Source organism: Xiphophorus hellerii, chromosome 11 (genome assembly GCF_003331165.1).
Source record: "Xiphophorus hellerii strain 12219 chromosome 11, Xiphophorus_hellerii-4.1, whole genome shotgun sequence".
Taxonomy (NCBI): Eukaryota; Metazoa; Chordata; class Actinopteri; order Cyprinodontiformes; family Poeciliidae; genus Xiphophorus; species Xiphophorus hellerii.
Window position 1 is genome coordinate 29,133,015 of NC_045682.1, and position 16,450 is coordinate 29,149,464.

Below are 16,450 nucleotides of genomic sequence, written 5' to 3' on the forward strand. Positions count from 1 at the left end.
GGATTTATTGTCAGACTTTGACTAGGCCACTCCAAATCGTTCATCATGTCATCATTTTGGAGTCATGCAGAACTGGACCTACTGGAATGCATCGAGTCATGGCGCCGCTGCAAACACACAGAGCTAAAAACTGAATGATTTGTCTCCATCTAGTGGCAGGTTTAGGGTCTGCACCGTTTAAAGGTCGCCGGCTCTAGAAACTTCTCCAATCATCTCCTCTGTCCGGCTCAGACCCTCTGTGTCCACTTTACGAACGTATTGATTATGTTGAGCCAGTCATGTCGGGGCTGTAAGGTAGCCTTTTAAATATGTTTTTAATCAAAGATGGTTTCCATGACTACGTCAATTCTTAAAGCTACAGTCGCAAAAACATTAAAGAACCTTCATATGTTTCGGAGGGTATAATGCAACAAATTACTTGCACCTTTATAACACATATTTACTCGATGCGTTATAAAGGAAACTTTTACTTAATTGTTTGAAGCCCAGTTTTCTAAATGCCTCCAGTCTGTTTATTTGCCGCGCATGCGCTGTTGGAAGCCGATGCTGTGTGTAGAAAAATCATGGCGGAGGCGATGCAGACCGACAGTTTTCCTGTCTTACCTTCGGGACTGGCGGAGGGTATGACATCTGGATCCTCCAAACGCATGCATATGCTAGTAGAGAACCGCGTCAACGCACCTAGCAGTCGTCCCGGAGAGTGTAGCGGTTGAAACACTTTGCGTTTTTTTCGCGGCTTCTTCGAAGCTAATGCTAAAACGTGCTAAGCTAAGTAGCTGTAACGTTTCTGCTCCAAGGTCGACGAGAGCAGGTCTGCATCCGATGTTAATTCGGACTTTTCTCGAAAAATACGTTTAGGACGACACCATGGGAGCATTGCCATGTTGTGTTCCGCTAAAGAAGCTGTTTTAATTAGTTGGAGGAGGTGTTTTTACGCAGTTTGTTGTGCGTAGTGATGGGAAAGCCGCTCACGAGACTCACTACACAGTTAAACATCGCGATGCAGCGCAGCCTCGCTAGCCTGGCAGGATGCTCTAAATTTATCCCACATCTTTCACGTTATTCACCGATCACACATAGATGTGTACAACTGCACATTTAATCTAAATCGTTATATTAATAAATGTATTGTAATGACTGAAAATGGGCATATTAGCAACATTTTCAAATTTGTAGAAACTAGTAACATTTACTTGAGTAACGGTTTATAATAAAATGTACTTTTAAGAGTAGATTTACTCCAACATCCTTTTTGCTTTTAATTGAGTAATGTTATTATGAAATAGCCCTACTCATATTTGAATAAAATTAACGGAGTCTCTACTCAGCTGGAGTAACTTCACTGAATATATTTTAATTAGAAATGTACCAGGTTTCTGTCAAAGTGAGACTTTTTGTTCATACACCAGCTTTATTTTAGTAATGTTATATTTGGAGATCAAAATATAATAAAAGCTGCAAATTTACCTTAAACTGTATCTATTGTGTTAAACCTTCTATTGAAAGACTGATTTCTAAAAGTTTCTAGCGCCTACATTTATTTTGTAATTGTTTTATATGTGATTTTCTTTTATTTTACTCTTAAAAAACAGAATTGGCACATAACTGTTCACATACTAAATAAGATTTTCTGATCAGTTAGTACTTGTGTAGCCTTTCTGTCATACCATTTTACTCTTGAATAGTTTCTTGGACGACTAATTTTACTCGAGTAAAAAAATGTTTAGGTAGCTCTACTCTTGACTACTTCCTTTAAAAAATATATTTTTTAAAATACTTCTCTTCAACAAACTATATTGGAGGAGTTGTCTTTTCATGTTTTACAATAAATGTCAATTTAGTTACATTTTTATCCAGCAGTTTTTAAATGTATAATTTATATTTTCACCATTAAAAACTTTAACACAGTAACTGTGCCTGCCTTGAAACGTAAAGATATTTTGCTTACATTAATTATAAAAATAAAAATGATTAAATTCTGGGATTAAACTGCAGATTATGTCCATATTTTGCAGTTAAATGTGATCACGATATGAACAATGTGGCCAGACATTCTGGATCCTCCAAACTCTTGCATATGCTGATAGAGAACTGCGTCAACGCACCAACAGTCGTGCACATTGTTTGTTTTGTTTCATAATTGCTAATGTAAGCCACTGTTTGGCCTAAAATACTAGATTTAGTTTGTTTTAAATACTGGAGACGAATCGGTGAACCGGAGTCAGGAACTGGAAATACGTTTGTACTTTAGGAATGTGTTTTATTAAATTATCTGACTTAATTAAATATAATCCATCAGAAACAGGAAGCTTTTGGTTATTTTGGTGTGAATAATGAAGTTATTGAGTAAATGTGTCCAAGCAAACATCAATATTTTTTTTACTTTTATTTGTATTGATATTACACTTATTAATAAAAAATGTGCAATGCTTGACATTTTTGGCATTTTTTCCCACCTCACAACTTCAAATTAACAATCCATCTTTTCCAAAAGAAATGAGAGAAAAACAAACGAACCAAACCTGCATGTCACGATTTAACAACAGGCGATGTTGAGGTCTGCAGCAACGGGATCTGCAACCCGGAAACATTCTCACAGGTTTACCTGGAGAAAGAAAAAAACTAGGTCAGGAATGTTTTGGGTTTTTATTTCAACAAAAATAAAATACTAGTAATTGAGCATGAGTCTGCTTTTTGAGTAAAAGTCTCTGGATGTTTTCATTTTTATTTACTATTAAATTAAAGTCAAAACATAAAAGTTGAATGCAATGTGTCACACTTTACATTTTCCATTTTAAGCTGACTTTAATTTGTCTGTTTGTGAAAATTGCCCTGTTTTAAATAAAATAAAATGTTTACCTGCATCAACTAGCTTGTGGCCTAAATAACTCCTCGGCCCACAGTCGGCCCCCACGCCACATGTTGGACACCCCTGGTGTAACCACTGAGTCTTTTGTTGACCATCTTGAATCTCCAGATTATTTTTGTATTTTCTGTATATTTTTGTAATTTGACACCAATTTGAATCTAATCTGTTGGTTAAATTGTGACTCAGATCAGCCTGAAAACATTTTATTTTTATTTTTTGGCGGCGTTATTTGCAGGTTTCTGCTCGTGCGTCATCAGAGGCGTTTGGGAGGTTTGTGTAAATCGAAGAGCCGATTTGTTCTTGATAAGTGTGAAAACAGCAGCAGTGTTGCTGCAGGTGTTTTATTCGTAGTGATATTTTATTTCCAGATGATTTATCCTGATTCCTCTGTGCTTCTGTCGCTCTCCTCCCTGCAGTAGATAAAATGATCCGGGAGCGAGGCGACCTGTTTTCTGACACCCAGTGTAAAGTCTGCAGCGCCGTCCTGATTTCTCAGTCTCAGAAGTTGACTCATTATCAGGTCAGTGCAGCAGAATCGCTGCTGAAGCTTTAAGCTCATCAACATCCTGTAAAGACGTGAAACACTGCTGGAACCTTAATATGTTCAGTAACTTGTTACAGTGAACCAGAACTGGATTATTCTTTATTTCCGGTCAAGAACTGTTTTTCTGCTTCCAGAGTAAGAAACATGCCAACAAGGTTCGGCGTTTCCTTTCCCTGGAAAATGAGAATGGCGATCCAGTCAAGAAGCCCAAAACCTCCGACAACGTGAGTGAAAAACCTCAATTAGATGAAAAAAGTGACGCCAACAGGATGTGGAGCAAACTGAAGAACCTCAGCAGGGCTTGAAATAATCACAAACTGATTTAGTAACTGATTAATTGTTAACAAAAGGACAACATATTCAGATCAGTAATTAAGCTGAAACTGTTTAAAAAATAAACCTTTTGCATTTAAGATAAAAAGAAAAACCTTCATTTTCTGTAAATTTGCTCCACCCAAAATTCCCCCAGAGGCAGTTTTAGCTTCATCTAGTTCAAATTACATAAAGCACATTTTGCATCCGATTATTAATCAGTTAATCAATAATTAATCCATAGATCAGCTCCAGTCTGTATTGATGTTCAGCTTTTCTCATGTCACTAAAGGAATGAAATGATATTGACCCTTAAACATTAAAATGTTTATTTTCTTACTTGAAAAGGATTCGGTTATTTGTCAGTTTTTATATTTGAATGTTTTTCTAATTTTGGAACCAACGTCACTGCTCAGCCGCTCGGCGCCATCTTTAAAGGCCACAGACCAGAACAAACTTTATGCCGGTGTTTTTGTTGTGTTACCGACGCAGTGAAGTTGTTTTCAAGTTGGATGTTGGATGTTGGATGTTGGCGCTCGGTGGAGTGAGCTGCGTTTAGCTCAAGGTTGATCCGATTTATGGTGGCTGCTTTGGGCCGGCGGTTCTCTGAGGGACCGTTAGGTTCCAACCAAACACTCCTGTAAATAAATGTACATAAAGGCTTTGCACTGTGAAAACTGACACAACAACGTGGTAATTCATGCTGTTACATGAGACACACTATCCTCTATTAAAATGTGAAGTCATATTTAATATTTTAAATAATTTTGATATTAAATATGTTTTCTTCAGTAGCTTCTAGGTCATGTGACTCATTGACTTAAAATCAGTGTGAAATTATTCTGCTAGACTGGATAGATGAAGCACTCATCCTTATTCCATTTTGACCCATTTAAATTTTAGCTAAGTTTATATTTAAAAAATATTTTAAAATTTTCATAAAATGTATTACCTCAGATGATCGTCACATTTATCAGTTACATAAAATTCAGACAGGATCTATTTCATGTTCACTTCTTACCTGAAATATGTTAAATACAACAATATTTCCTTAAAGTGTGATTTATTTCATAACTTTTACTTGTCACCTTTATTATTTACTCTGAAATGTTTAATTACACATTAAACATTTAAACATGAGCTCTTTCATCTGGTTTGATTGTTACATTAAATGTTTACTGCAAAATGTCTGATTATATAATTGTTTACTTTAATCACATAAAATGTTTATTTAAAAATATAATATTTCATTACATGTATGTTTATTACCTGAAATATTTAAAATATAATTGTTTTTCATTTCATCGCCTGTTTACATGCAGCTTGAATCAAACGTTTCATGAATTTTTCCCACATTAAATTATTGACTGAGAGAAAACAGACACTTAAAACTGAACACAAAATAATGAGGGGAACAAATACAATTTTATTTTTTACTATCTACAGTTTACATCAAACAGTGCTAACCGTACAAATATTTCAAAAATAATGAGTGCAGAAAATAATCTCTTTTTCCAATCTGCATTTTAATTAACAGTGCAGTTTCATATTAACATGTACAGGTTTCATTTGCATTATGTTTTACACTAAAACACATGTTCACCAAGTCGCCTTCACCCTCACATGGAAGCAGCAACTACTTGGTTCTGTGAAACATTTAGTATTTGTTCCTCATGCAACCGATCTCTTTCCACATGAATTGCAGCTGCAGCTCGTGTGTCTTTAGCATCGTTAGCATCCAGTTGACCTCTCCCTTGACCTCAGCACACATCATTCCTACACTGTCAGCCTCTGTCCGCTAACACAGGTAATAAACTGGACAGAAGGCCACAGTTTTCTGTTATGTGCTTGTCTGATGCACGTCCGCCTCATCCCTTAGAAATAAAAGAAATCCACCCATGTGGTTTTACACCAATAAGGAAGGAGGATAAGGATCGTGCGCGTTCTTTTAAATTTGAGGGTCTTTCTGTGCCTAATTCAAAACGGTCAACAATAATTGCTACATGTTTTCCAAATGTTTCCAAAAGTTGAGGAGGCGGGTTAGTGTTGCCCTCTCAGGCCAGCTTCCCCTGGGCTAAAGGCGAACATACGACACATCGAGGGAGTCCAAAGGCTTTACACAGTTTTATGTGACACATTAAAAAGATGGCAAAGAAGCTGAACAGGTAGATCGAGTCTTAGATTAATGTAAGTAAAACCATTTGAAAGTGTGAAAGTTTTTTGATGCTGGCAGAAAAGGCTCAACAGTGTTAAACAGTGATAACAAGATGACAAAGCAAGAAAGTCCTGTTGAATATTTTACTTTCTTGTGTCATTCATCTTTAAGAAAACCTGTGACCAGCTGTTTTTATTCAGCTCTGACCTGAGCTCCCTGTTCTCCTGTAACTGATTTATTTCTCTTCTCTGTTCACATAAGTGAGATTTTATTTGTTGCCTTTTTGCTGCTGGTTCATGTTCCTCTTCAGAGTCTGCAGCCTTGCTGAGCTTCTCTTCTCCTGGGGTTTCCTCCTCAGCCTCTCCAACTTGCTCCTCTTCTACAGCCTCCACTGTGTTTTATTTACCTCTTCTGGGGTAAATCATGAAAACAGTCTCTGTAACTTGTTGATCCATCATGGTTTTGCTGTATCGTCTCTTTAATTGAGGTGCATGTCGGTCCGATGTCGTGGCGTTTACCTCGCAGTGACCCAGATTCAGTCTGGATTGATCTAATCCATTTCATACGTCGGTTTGCCTTGAAGAGGAAATATCAGAACACATCAGTATTAATACTGTAAACTTGATAACACTAGTAAAATAGTTTACTTCACAATAATGGAATAACCTCGCCTCTCCTTGGGCTGCCACCTTATCGTGGTGGAGGGGTTTCAGGGCCCCAATAATCCTAGGAGCTATGCTGTCTGGGGCTTCATGCCCCTGGTAGGGTCACCCAAGGCAGACAGGTCCTAGGTGAAGGACCAGACAAAGCGCAGCCCGAAGACCCCAATGATGAATAAAAACATTGGACTTGGCGTTCCCTCGCCCGGAGGCGGGTCACCGGGGCCCCACTCTGGAGCCAGGCCTGGAGGGGGGGCACGATGGCGAGCGCCTGGTGGCCGGGCTTTTACCCATGGAGCCCGGCTGGGCTCAGCCCGAAGAGGAAACATGGATCCCCCCTCCCATGGGCCCACCACCCGTGAGAGGGGCCAAAGAGGTCGGGTGCAGTGTGGGATGGGTGGCGGCAGAGGGAGGGGACCCTGGCGGTCCGATCCTCGGTTGCAGAAGCTCTTGGGACGTGGAATGTCACCTCTCTGGTGGGGAAGGAGCCAGAGCTAGTGTGTGAGGTTGAGAGGTTCCGGCTAGAAATAGTCGGTCTCACCTGGACGCATGGCTCTGGTTCTGGAACCAGCCTCCTTGAGAGGGGCTGGACATACTTCCACTCTGGAGTTGCCCAAGGTGAGAGGCGTCGGGCAGGAGTGGGCATACTTGTTGCTCCCCATCTCGGCACCTGTACGTTGGGGTTTACTCCGGTGAACGAGAGGGTAGCCTCCCTCCGCCTACGGGTGGGGGGACGGGTCCTGACTGTAGTTTGTGCTTACGGGCCGAACGACAGTTCAGATTACCCACCCTTTTTGGAGTCCTTAGAGGGGGTACTGGAGAGTGCTCCTCCTGGGGACTCCCTTGTTCTACTGGGGGACCTCAACGCTCACGTGGGCAATGACAGTGAGACCTGGAGGGGCGTGGTTGGGAGGAACGCCCCCCCCCGATCTGAACTCGAACGGTGTTCTGTTGTTGGACTTCTGTGCTCGTCATGGATTGTCCATAACGAACACCATGTTCAGGCATAAGGGTGTCCATATGTGCACTTGGCACCAGGACACCCTAGGCCGCAGTTCGATGATCGACTTTGTCATTGTTTCATCGGATTTGCGGCCGTATGTCTTGGACACTCGGGTGAAGAGAGGTGCGGAGCTGTCCACTGACCACTACCTGGTGGTGAGTTGGCTCCGGTGGTGGGGGAGGAAGCCGGTCAGACCTGGCAGGCCCAAACGTGTTGTGAAGGTCTGATGGGAATGTCTGGCGGAATCCCCTGTGAGACGGAGCTTTAACTCCCATTTCCGGCAAAACTTCGAACACGTCCCGGGGGAGGTGGGGGACATGGAGTCTGAGTGGACCGTGTTCCGTGCCTCCATTGTCGAGGCGGCCGATCGGAGCTGTGGCCGCAAGGTTGTCGGTGCCTGTCGCGGCGGCAACCCTCGAACCCGTTGGTGGACACCTTCGGTGAGGGTTGCCGTCAGGCTGAAGAAAGAGTCCTACCGGGCCTTTTTGGCCTGTGGGACTCCGGAAGCAGCTGATGGGTACCGGCGGGCGAAGCAGTATGCGGCTCGGGTCGTTGCTGAGGCAAAAACTCGGGCGTGGGAGGAGTTTGGAGAGGCCATGGAGAAAGACTTCCGTACGGCTTCGAAGCGATTCTGGTCCACCATCCGGCGTCTCAGGGGGGGGGAGCAGTATGGCACCAACACTGTTTATAGTGGGGATGTGTGCTGCTGACCTCTACTCGGGACGTTGTGGGCCGGTGGGCAGAGTACTTCGAAGACCCCCTCAATCCCACCAACATGCCTTCCATTGAAGAAGCTGAGCCTGGGGACTTTGGGTTGGGCTCTCCAATCTCTGGGGACGAGGTCGCCGAGGTGGTTGAGAAGCTCCTCGGTGGCAAGGCTCCGGGAGTGGATGAGATCCGCCCGGAGTTCCTTAAGGCTCTGGATGCTGTAGGGTTGTGTTGGCTGACGCGACTGCAATATTGCATGGACATCGGGGGCAGTTCCCCTGGATTGGCAGACCGGGGTGGTGGTCCCCCTGTTCAAAAAGGGGGACCGGAGGGTGTGCTCTAATTATAGAGGGGTCACACTCTTAAGCCTCCCTGGCAAGGTCTATTCAGGGGTCCTGGAGAGGAGGGTCCGTCGGATAGTCGAACCTCGGATTCAGGAAGAGCAGTGTGGTTTTCGTCCTGGTCGTGGAACACTGGACCAGCTCTACACCCTCAGCAGGGTCCTGGAGGGTGCATGGGAGTTCGCCCAACCAGTCTACATGTGTTTTGTGGACTTGGAGAAGGCATTCGACCGTGTCCCTCGGGGAGCCCTGTGGGGGGTTCTCCGGGAGTATGGGGTACCGGGCCCTTTGATACGGGCTGTCAGGTCCTTGTATGACCGGTGTCAGAACCTGGTCCGCATTGCCGGCAGTAAGTCGGGCTCGTTTCCGGTGAGAGTTGGACCCCTCCAGGGCTGCCCTTTGTCACCGATTCTGTTCATCACTTTCATGGACAGAATTTCTAGACCAGCCAAGGTGTTGAGGGGATCCGATTTGGTGGCCTTAGGATCGCATCTCTGCTTTTTGCAGACGATGTGGTCCTACTGGCCTCATCAGGTCATGATCTGCAGCTCTCGCTGGAGCGGTTCGCAGCCGAGTGTGAAGCGACCGGGATGGGGATCAGTGCCTCCAAATCCGAGGCCATGGTCTTGAGCCGGAAAAGGGTAGAGTGCCTTCTCCGGGTCAAGGGGGGTGTCCTGCCCCAGGTGGAGGAGTTCAAGTATCTCGGGATCTTGTTCACAAATGGGGGAAGAAGGGAGCGGGAGATTGACAGGCGGATTGGCGCAGCGTCTGCCGTCAAGCGGGCGCTGTACCGGTCCGTCGTGGTGAAGAGAGAGCTGAGCCAAAAAGCCAAGCTCTCGATTTACCGGTCGATCTACGTTCCCACCCTCATCTATGGTCATGAGCTTTGGGTCATGACCGAAAGAACGAGATCGCGGATACAAGCGGCCGAAATGGGTTTTCTCCGTAGGGTGGCTGGGCTCTCCCTTAGAGATAGGGTGAGAAGCTCAGTCTTCCGGGAGGGACTCAGAGTAGAGCCGCTGCTCCTTCACATCGAGAGGAGCCAGTTGAGGTGGGCATCTGGTCAGGATGCCTCCTGGACGCCTCCCTGGTGAGGTGTTCCGGGCATGTCCCACCCGGAGGAGGCCCCGGGGAAGACCCAGGACACGCTGGAGGGACTATGTCTCTCGGCTGGCCTGGGAACGCCTCGGGATTCCCCCGGAAGAGCTAGAAGAAGTGGCCGGGGAGAGAGAAGTCTGGGCCTCCCTTCTGAAGCTGCTACCCCCGCGACCCGACCCCGGATAAGCGGAAGAAGATGGATTGATGGATGGATGGAATAACCTCGATGTCCACTGACAAAACTCGGACTATGCTACATAAAAATAAAAGCCCGACCTAAACAAGGTTGACCCACTTTAATGAACTCATTGTAACTGAACACGAGTCACCCGGAAAAAATCATAGCAAAACATTATGACACAACAGCAACAAAGCGAATTTAGACACTCAGCAGAATGGACATGTCTGGAGCAAACTGGTAGATATCTTGGGAAGTTGGAGGACGTAATATCAGGACGTCTCACCGCTGATACCCGGGACATTCGTCTCCTTTTCGTTAGCTCCGATAGCTTAGCTCTGATAGCTTAGCTCTGATAGCTTTTTTCTCCTTGTTGTTTCCAGGCAGAAAAACAGTGAAACCAAAGTCCATTTTCCATCTTTTTACCATTTCGGTCTAACCCTAACCCTTACATCCAATAACGCAGCAAGTTCGAACCATTGCTAAATAATTTTAAGTAACTTGGATTCAAAATATCTGTGTCAGTCGTTTTTGTCGGTTGTGTTTATGGCCCCTCAAGATGGCGCTCATCTCCCTTCAGCCATCGCGCCGCAGACTTTGTCTGAAGGCAGTGACATCACGCTCCAAAGCTCCAGTGCATATAAAGGTTTAATGAAGAATCTGCAGAATGATTAACTAATCGATTAGTTTCATCTGTAAATTAAAAGTTTTTGTCTGGTTGCCGCGTCTTTAAATTCAGAAGTTTTCTTGTTGTTAAATGTTTGATCAGCTGTTTGTGCGTCTTTTCTCTGCAGGATTGCAACAATGGAGACACGGACCGGCTGAAGGCGTGCCACCTGTGCAACATGACCTTCACATCTCCGGTTATGGCCGAGTCTCACTATCAGGGCAAATTTCATGCCAAGAGGCTGAAAATGAAAGCTGTTGAATCCCAGACTCCAGGTTGCTGCTTCCATCATATCATCCAAAGCACATCTCCTGTTTTATTTTTAAATTTCTTGTGTTTTTTTACACACATTTTTTTCTCTCTGTATGTTAATCTCTGCAGAAGCCTCTCAGTCTTCACAGCCGGTGGAGAAACCCGCCGACAATTCAGCCGGCGGTTCTGAGACCGACACCAACAACAACCCAGATCGCTTCTGCTCCACCTGCAAGGCGTCGTTCAACAACCCGCTCATGGCCCAGCAGCACTACGCCGGCAAGAAGCATAAAAAGCACATGACCAGGCTAAAGCTGATGGAGACGTACGGCCCCTCCACCGCACCAGGTCAGACCGCCGCCCAGGTTCTGGTTCCCCTCATTCATCCTCTGCAGACTCACTGCATTAATATTAGTGTCATACTGCAAATCTTCTGCCTCATTTACATATTTATGTAACTAAAAATAGTAAAGGTTTGCTCTTGCTGCAGAGCTCTGTTAACGCAACCAGCCGTCTCTGATGCATCAGCTGCTTTAGACCAGTGGTCCCCAACCACCGGGCCGCGGACCGGTACCGGGCTGCGCAAGAAATAATGAACTACTTCCGGATGTTTTATTTTGAAAATCCTAAACCGGATTTTACCGGTTACGTCTTGCGTGTCAAAATTGAGCCAACTTGCAGCAGAATGAGTAACAAAACAACATCGGAGTACTGCGGCGCACCACTCCCCCCCGAACAACAGCATCGGACTCGATACTTACGACGCGCACCCCCCCTTGCGAAGGGCTGACCGGTCCGCGCAACTAAAAAGGTTGGGGACCGCTGCTTTAGACGGTAAAGAAGGATTCATGTATAAAGATGATTTTCATCCTTCAGTCCGATTGACCTGGTTCTACTGGAACCAGAACTCCATCATCTGCTCCACCTAAAGCTGCTGTGGTTCTGAGTCAAACCAACCTGTTCCCCTCCTGGCCTGTGGGGGCGCTGCACCAAGAACCACTGAAGGAAACCACACAAAAACCTCTGAAGACACTGAGAGCAACTTCCTTCTTCACCAGATGGAAACAAGATGGAGGCGTCAGATTTTAGTGTTGGAGGATTTCTCTTTAGTCTTTGGCTGAAGACCAGGAGCCATTTCTGCTGCTAGCGCTAGGCTCACACGTTAGCTTTGGTTGGATTTACCCAGAATGCCCTGCACTGTAGTTCACTTCCTGCTTTTGGAGCGGGCTCTGGTCCGCTTGGCGTTCACATTCAAACCGAACCAGACCGAGGTTTGGAGGACCGGAGGTCAGAGGTCGATTGGCGTTCACACCTCACCAACCAAACCGGACTTTGACTAGGCAAACTGACTAAATATGGTGAAAATGGACCAAGTGGAATCTGGAAAATCTTCTTTACTCTTCCACTTCATTCTCCTCGTTCTCATGACACATTAAACATCAGTAAACTCCCGATGAAAAGCTCTGCAGCTGTAAAGTTTGGATAACTGATCAAACCACACCAGATTAACACTGATGAATATTCAGTATCTGTATATTTTCTGATCATTTTGTCCCTGAAAGTTCAGCTTTTCACTGGGAAAATAACTTCTGTCCTGTCTGCAGCGTCGACACTAAACGGTTACCCCTGTACCGTCTGCAGCATCGTGCTCAACTCCGTGGAACAGTACCAGTCTCACATCAGCGGCGCCCGGCATAAGAACCAGTAGGTCACCATTCAACAGGCCAGTAACCAGACCATGGAAACCAGTAGCTAAACCATGGAAACCAATAATGATACCATGAAAACCAGTAGCTAAATCAAATCAATCAATCAAATTTTATTTGTATAGCACATTTCAGCAGCAAGGCATTTCAAAGTGCTTTACATCATTACAAACACAGAAACACAATGCAATATAGAATCAATCATTAAGTCAAGTTCCATCAATAAATTTGTAATTGATTACATTTCAAATACAATTCTAAACAGGTGGGTTTTTAGTTAAGATTTAAAAGAAGTCAGTGTTTCAGCTGTTTTACAGTTTTCTGGAAGTTTGTTCCAAATTTGTGGTGCATAGATGCTGAAAGCTGCTTCTCCTCGTTTGGTTCTGGTTCTGGGGATGCAGAGCAGACCAGAACCAGAACCTGAGAGGTCTGGAAGGTTGATACAACAACAGCAGATCTTTAATGTATTGTGGTGCTAAGCCGTTCAGTGATTTATAAACTAACAACAGTATTTTAAAGTCTATTCTTTGAGCTACAGGGAGCCAGTGGAGGGACTTTAGAACTGGTGTTATGTGCTCTATCTTCCTGGTTTTAGTCAGAACGCGAGCAGCAGCATTCTGGATCAGCTGCAGCTGTTTGATTGATTTGTTGGACAGACCTGTGAAGACGCTGTTGCAATAATCAATACGACTGAAGATGAACGCATGGATGAGTTTCTCTAGATCTGGCTGAGACATTAGTCTAAACCATGGAAACCAGTAATGAAACCATGGAAACCAGTAATGAAACCAGGAAGATAAATATTTTTAAACCTTTATATTTTATGTTTAAATATTCCATGTGAGCAGGAGGTTTTTTATCTTGGCGTGATTCGTTTGGATTGTAATCAATATTTATTATTCCTAATAACGGATTGAACTGTGTCATTAAAATAAGTTTGGTTTGTATTTTTTACGTTAAATTATTAAAATTGGGAGATTCTTTTTAGTAAAATTAGTGTTTTGTTCTCCCTGCTGTAGAATATTATCAAAACTGTATTAGTAACAGAACTGAAACATTTAATTAAATTAATCATGGTGAATCGACTATTGAAATAATTGTCAACTAATTTAGAAATCAGTTAATTGTTACAGACACAAATTTACTGAAAAAACTAAAGACTCAGAGCAGGAATTAAGCCAAAAATGTAAAGATATAAGATAAAAAAAACTAAATTTGTCTGTAAATATTTCTACACAAAACTTCTCTAGTGGCATTTTTAGCTTCACCTGGTTCACATTCTATTAAAAATCTCCTATTTATTACTTTTTACTATCCAATTATTAATCAATTAATAAAAAATCAGATGAGCTTCATTCTGCGTTGATAAATCGAGCAGAAAGTCCTGCTGCTGGCCGGTGCAGCCATGACCGTTCTCTTTTGGTTTTACTCCATTCTTCTGATTCTTATGTTTCTCTGCTGAACTGCAGCCTGACCCCCAAAACATGAAAACCTTTTGGTAAGTTCTGGAATATTTATTAGCATTGAGCCATTAAGCTGGCATTAGCCAAAGCCAGTCTGGGATCAACTCTGAGCCCAATGAAACCCACAACATGCGCTAAGGAATAAACAAAAACAAGTTATAACTTAAATCAAAATCCTAGCACGATAATTATCAATAATTATTTTTTCCCAATTACAATCTAATTACTAATTAAACATCGCTACGCACGTAGCTGCGATACTCAATGGCCCATAATTTTGAAACTGGCACTTTTTCTTCGTCCTGCTGATTCAGTCAACATCCACCTCCAGGTTCTGTAAAAGTGCAAAACTTGTCACACAAAAAGTAGCTAGAGGCTTTTCACCAGCGTCTGCAGAAACCTGCAGGCCGTCGGTCTCACCTTACTGACTCAATGTGCTCATGGTTGGTTGAAGTGTATTTACTAAAATATAAAATATAAAAGTGCTTCATCTGACCAAACTTTAAAAAACCTCTGAAAGAATCACAGTCATCCAAATGAGCTCAGGTTTTCTGGGTAAGTTGTTCTGAACAATTCAAATAATTGTGGGAGGGGTGGGAACCTGCCGGGTCGGGCCAGGAACCATTATAACCAGTTCTAGTTATTTTAGCTGCAGATGCTGCAAATGATCAAAATGTTTCATTTTACTGTGAAAAGGAGATGAACTCTGAATTTATGATGTTTTTCAATTATTTTAAAGAATGAAGAAAGTTGGTCAGAAGTCTGCAGACGACCAACCTTCAGCTGTGGAGTCAAACCAGTTCACTGGAGGAGAAAACCAGTACTCCGGGGTCGACGGCCGGCACGCGCCCGCAGACGACCAGTACCCCCCAGGAGACGACCATTACGTTGCCCCTGACGACCAGTACGGCTCTGGGAGCAACCAGTACGAGGGCGGAGACGGCCAGTTCGGGAACCACCAGTACACCCCGGAGTTCTCTGCGTTTTCGGACCAGTTCCAGTACACTTGAGGCCGGGCTGGGATTAAACTCTCCAAACAGCCCCCCCTTTAACGAACCATCACTCCCAGTCCCTCCCATTAAACTTTAGCTCCTGTAAACCAGTCTGGACTGTGACCCCCATGTGCCCTCCACCATTTCCTGTTTGTTTTTCTGATGTGTGATTTCTGGCGGGCCTGCAGAGCGGCGGCTCCGAGACGCTGCAGTCCTTCTCCCTGTTTTCTCTCAGAGTTCGGACAGTACCATGATTTTAGCTGCAGCGACGGAAACAGAAAGAAGCGCCGCGTTTTAAACGGTTGTTCACATGTTCTTGAGGCGGGGTTTTGTTGTTTGCTCATCAGCAGTCAGTATCTTCACTTTGAAGCAAAGTTTCCTTTTCAGGCTGATTTGTTGGGAACCGTGAGACCAAGTCTCAGGATTTTTAACATGTTTGCTAATTTTATGGTTTTGACAAGAAAATCCAGTTCAGTTCAAACATCCTGTATTATTCCCAGAGGGAAATTAAACGTGTTGACTCCCATCACTCAGTGGCTGTAGATGTCGATGGCTGCGACTGTAGCAGTCTGTTAAACAGCGGCTCTGTAGAGGCCTCTGACTGAAGACGCTGTCTCAAACAGAGGAGGCTTCAGGTTTTCCATCAATTTTTTGATTTTCTGTGAAACATGAAGTGGTTTCCACTGCTGAGCCGCTGCGGTAACGCAACGCCACGGTAACGCAACGCCCCTTCATCCTGTGATTACAGCGGCAATTGCGGCTCAGAGGAACGAGCTTCACCAGTTCAAAGGAGGAAATAATAGATGGACTGGAAAATCTAATTTTAGTTTTTACAGTACTGAGAAAAAAAGGCGTCGGTGAAACATTCTGCTGCTGCGTCTGAGCAGAAAGTTTAATATTTCCATATTTCCTGAAATATCTGATCTCTGAGTGAAGCACCGCTGTTCTGGCAGCAGCTGAGTTTAGTCAATATTTTGCTAATGTCAAAAAAATTATTTTACAATTGTTTCCACTAAGAGACGCAATTAAAATCACATGAATAAGTGGGTTCACATAAGTCATTAAAATATACGCAGCACTATCTTCCCCCAGCCACTTCCTGTTTTCCTCTTCAAGGTTTCCAGCAGTAGTAACATCCTGTTGTTGCTCATGTGACTCGTGAGGCAAAACAAATGTTTCCATTGTGAAATAAACCAATTTAAAAATGGCCAAAAAAATCCACCTCATTCCAGCAACAAAACTTTGAGGTTTTTTAAAATCAGTGAGTTTTGATTAAGCTATGCAACGATATGAACAATGTAAACAAATCCAGCATCTGCATTTTTATTAAACAGGAGCAAAACTTTGTTGATATTCTGCTAATGTTGAAAAAACACAATTTTACTGCTTCCTTTACATAAGAAACAAAATTAAAATGAAAAATTTTTCATCTGATAAGTCATTAAAAACATGCAGCACCATCATCCTCAACCACTTCCTGTTTTCTTCGTGGTTTCCAGCAGT

The 16,450-nt window shown here is 43.6% G+C and overlaps 1 protein-coding gene across 2 annotated transcripts; it reads left to right on the forward strand.

The window, feature by feature from the left end:
* Positions 1-287: 287 nt before the first annotated feature.
* znf346 (zinc finger protein 346) lies at positions 288-15,569 on the forward strand. 2 transcript variants are annotated; one of them, XM_032575434.1, is made up of 7 exons: positions 529-621; positions 3,286-3,389; positions 3,548-3,637; positions 10,662-10,809; positions 10,916-11,134; positions 12,391-12,490; positions 14,695-15,569. In XM_032575434.1, exons 1-7 carry the CDS (start codon positions 564-566, stop codon positions 14,963-14,965), a joined length of 990 nt encoding a protein of 329 aa, XP_032431325.1. In that variant the 5' UTR covers positions 529-563; the 3' UTR covers positions 14,966-15,569. The 2 variants fall into 2 exon arrangements, with proteins under 2 accessions (XP_032431327.1, XP_032431325.1); XM_032575436.1 differs by lacking the exons at positions 3,286-3,389; positions 3,548-3,637 and having other exon boundaries at positions 288-621.
* The last annotated feature ends 881 nt before the right edge of the window (positions 15,570-16,450 follow it).

What these genes read in the sequence shown, in the direction of transcription:
- znf346 (XM_032575434.1), top strand. Translation starts at nt 564, where the DNA reads ATGGCGGAGGCGATGCAGACCGACAGTTTTCCTGTCTTACCTTCGGGA. An exon ending in CGGCCCCTCCACCGCACCAG is followed by an intron (nt 11,135 to 12,390) that starts GTCAGACCGCCG and finishes TCCTGTCTGCAG; the next exon opens with CGTCGACACTAAACGGTTAC. An exon ending in GGCGCCCGGCATAAGAACCA is followed by an intron (nt 12,491 to 14,694) that starts GTAGGTCACCAT and finishes ATTATTTTAAAG; the next exon opens with AATGAAGAAAGTTGGTCAGA.